The sequence below is a fragment of the Frankliniella occidentalis genome, unplaced genomic scaffold, assembly GCF_000697945.3.
Source record: "Frankliniella occidentalis isolate FOCC.00 unplaced genomic scaffold, Focc_3.1 Scaffold748, whole genome shotgun sequence".
NCBI lineage: Eukaryota > Metazoa > Arthropoda > Insecta > Thysanoptera > Thripidae > Frankliniella > Frankliniella occidentalis.
The window spans coordinates 32,699-36,456 of record NW_026267858.1 but is presented as its reverse complement, the minus strand read 5'-3'; the positions used below and the strand labels follow the sequence as shown (position 1 = coordinate 36,456).

The following is a 3,758-nucleotide window of genomic DNA, read 5'->3' as shown; positions in this document are numbered from 1 at the left end:
GGGGGGGGGAGTTCGCGACGTCCGGTCGTCCTCTGCACTCACTCACGCGCTCAGGCAGCACAGGACGGGCCGCCGTCTCCGCTCAACTGCTGCGCGGGTCGGCCTATCCAACGCGTCGCAGGCGCTACGCTAAGGATCGCTCCGGATGGTCGATATTACCGGCCAGACAGTCCGAGCGAGACGGCACTCCGAGCGGAGTGGTCAGTTGGTAATACTCAGCTGAAGGCTATCTGATGTGTCAAGCCGCGGGTTCTTATGAATCTTAGTGGTCCAGTGTGGAAGGATGACACCAATATTCCTTGCAATCGATTTATTACTTACAGTGGCAGTAGCGATGGTTCGTGGTTACAGAACAGCACTTCAGCGACTCTGATCTGACTTGCAAAGGACCAGCTCCCGGTGAGATGGACGTGGTAGTGGTGTCCAGAGGTTCGGAGAGGGAACTGACCAAGAGCCCCCGGCGCTCCTATCTTTTAAAGGGCTCGCGCCCCCCACGGCGGGGAGGGCGCGGTCGGCGGGGGCGGAGGCCCCGCCGCGCCCGACACGCGCGCATGCAAGTGTTTTGATTTCCAGGAACGCCGGGTGTGCTCTGGCCCTTAACTGTTTGTTCTTTAAACTCAGGCCGGCCTTTGGCCAGCGCGCCTTGGCGCCCCTCCGGACAACCTGTCACCCCGTCTTACTCTCACCCCGACCGGCTGTATTCCGTTACGGGTTAGACCAGCTGTAGCGGCCAGCGGCCGAGGCCTAACGGCTACGTGCCGTGATCATCATAGCACCACAGGGAAGGATAATTTGCTATGGGGCGCTCTTCACCTCAGCGCTCAGGATTTATTTTGTACTGAGGCAAAAGTTATTAGAAAAAGTGATGCGGGTGGAAATCATAACAAATCCACTTCGCTTGCCGCCGTCGCAACGCGTCGCAAGTCGACCGAACTAGATTCGCGGCCGGGCGAGCGAGCGAGCGAGCGAGCGAGCGAGCGAGAGAGTCAGTAAAAGAGGCGGGGACAGAGAGAGACACACCCTACACTTTTAAGTGGGACGGGGACAGAGTATATTGTACGTTGAGCCGACCGCGCTGTTCTGTTGCAGGCGCGACGTGCAAGTCCAGCCAGTTTTCGTCGTGCTGGCGTCGGCCTCGCTTCCCGCTGTGCGTGTCGCGCGAGCTGGTGTGCGACGGCTACCACAACTGCCCCATGGTCGGTGACGACGAGGACCCCAACATGTGCAACCCCAGACACAGGCTTATCGGTAAGTACAGGAGTCGTCGTGCATACCACTTTTTTTCCAGCCAGCGTTCTTGTTCGGCTCATTCGATTCATTTGGAAACTCGTGTGCCGCAGAGACCCCGGGCCAGGAGAAGGAGGCCGGCGCGGAGAGGATCATCCCCGACGCCAAGGACCTGCTGTACGAGCTACTGCAGTCCACCCAGTTCAACAAGTTCCACCCGTCCAACAGCAGCCGCGGACACGACGCCACCCTCCGTAAGTCCAGCGCGGCCAGTACTATGACTACACTGCGGTGTCGCAGCGAGTTTCACGAGCTGGTGTTTGCAGAGGGCGAGGCCAGCCCCGACACGCTGTCCAACTACGGGCCGTGGGGCTACCTGATGCTCGGCATGCTGGTGTGCGGCGCCTTCCTGATGCTGTGCGGGCTGTGGGAGTGCTGCTGCCGCCAGCCCAAGCCCGCGCCCTCCGCGCCCTCGCACACGCCCACCACCGTGCTCATGCCCCAGGTGAGTGCCCTCCTACCTCCCCCCGCCCCGCGCGCACGCGCGACGTCGTCTAATGCCGCAGACTGTCGACAGATGGGCGTGAGCGGCGGCGTGCTGGTGCTGGACTCGGACCTGGACGACGACCCCTCGCGGCCACCCTCGTACGACGACCTGGACCAGCCCCCGGCGTACGGAGCGCTGTTCCCTCCCGGTCAGCCCAAGCTGGACGACGACCCCGTCGCCGCCGGCCTCGTCCTGGCCGCCGAGGCCGAGGAGGGCCCCACGCCGGCGCCCACGTCCCTCATGGCGGACGCCCCGTTCCCGGAGGTGGACGCCGACGACGTGCCGTCGCTGCACTCGTCGCCGTCGACGTCGTCCGTCACGTCGACCTCGAGCCTCGCCAGCTAGCCTCGCGCGGGCCGGCGCCGGCGCGCGCCCGGCTCTGGACACATCACCGCGCGGCCGGCGACTGGCGACTCCAGCAGCTAGCTGTCCTCTAGTACGGACACTTTGCGAGTCGAATGCATGCTGTCGCCGGCCGCCGAAAACATCGGCGAGTCTAGCTGTGAGATTAACCTGCACTGTGATAATTCTGATCCAAGTCGATACTCCGCGTATCGAGTGACCCTAGTGTGTAAGTGTGATTCATTCAGCAAGGGATCGCGAACCAAAGCTAGTCAGAACCAGAGACTTATCCGCGGGGGGTCGAGGGGGAGTCCGCGTTGGCCTTCGCGGCGGAGGATAAGCTGTAAGCGGACGAGTGTAAATAATGTTACAATTTATATATAAAAGCATGGAGCAAAACTCTTGAAGATAGTGCTTGCTAATTTATTCCTCTGTAATATAAGGGAAGGCAAAAACCCTGGCTAAAATATTTTCTCTCTTTCCAAATGTGCCATTGCCCGTCTCTTTTACATTAAACCAGCACGTGTATTTTCCAGGGGCATAAGCGCTACTTGCCAGGATCTCAGATGGTCCCCAACCAGTGCAAGGCACTATCAGCCTGAGGCCAAAACTTAAATTGTGAATGTCTGGTTGTTTGCCACCCCTTCTGTGATTTCAGCTTGTGTAATGTGTATTCTAGTTTATCAAGGAGTTTAAAAATATCTCTCAGAAAGCGTTTTTAAAATCATCAAAATGTAAATATTACTGGTATACCGGGCGTCTTTTTGCTCGCATCGGTGAGCGCGGGTTTGCCTACTCCCTCTGGCGTAAGGCGCCATGGCCCCGGTGAGTAGGCAAACCCGCTTGCACTAGCGCGTGCAAAGAATCACCGAGTAGTTGTCTAATTGTTTTTTACATTACAGTAAAATATTCAACTTTTGTTTGTAATTTAGTGCAGTAGACCAACCTCAGGCTGTTTGAAACTATTGACTGAATCTCTTATTGATGTCTATGTCCTTTTGTGTGTTCTTGTAGTGTTTTCGAGTCATAAAGGGAAATATAGTGACGTATAAGAAAAAGAAATTACTTTGGTGACATTCGCTATTTATTTATATTTATATGGTTCTATGGCTCACAACATGTTTGTCAGATCGTTTGCATGTGGTTGTTATGACTGGCAATCAGTCTACGGGTGAATCTTCTAGTGAGTAGTCAGGAAGCACACAGATACGATTGCTCAGAAATAAGGCGGTTTATTCAGTAAAAAGGGCAGTGGTTAAGGGGCCCTACCTAACCTAAGGCACCTCGACTAATACTACTGATGATCCCTAGACGAACTCACCGCTCTAGCTCACTCTCTGGCAGGCAACCGGCACACTCCCACAGTCACACGTCCACACTTACTCCGGGTACCAACTGACTGCCCGGTCCTGCCGCGGGGCACCCACGACGGTCCGCCCTACCCGGGGTCACCGAGTAGAGGGGGTCGTGATAAGGGCCCCCACGCGACCAGGACCGGCCCTAGACAGATTTCCGTTCGAAAGTGGGCGTATGCAGATGCGGCGGGCCGCAGCCTAGGCTGAGGGCCTCGCCATGGCCTCGCACAACATGGTCAGTTACACTCGCCCTTAAGGAATTCTGCTTTTGTGAGTGGGCGTCGTTT

General features: G+C 57.0%; 1 protein-coding gene across 1 annotated transcript; it reads left to right on the top strand.

Moving 5' to 3' along the window:
* Nucleotides 1-1,089: 1,089 nt before the first annotated feature.
* LOC127751702 (uncharacterized) lies at nt 1,090-3,178 on the top strand (the record flags this gene model as incomplete). The annotated part of the gene is given in 4 exon segments (XM_052275667.1): nt 1,090-1,248; nt 1,341-1,481; nt 1,554-1,732; nt 1,805-3,178. Coding segments are annotated over 4 exon segments (690 nt in total). The 3' UTR covers nt 2,120-3,178.
* Between the last annotated feature and the right edge of the window lie 580 nt (nt 3,179-3,758).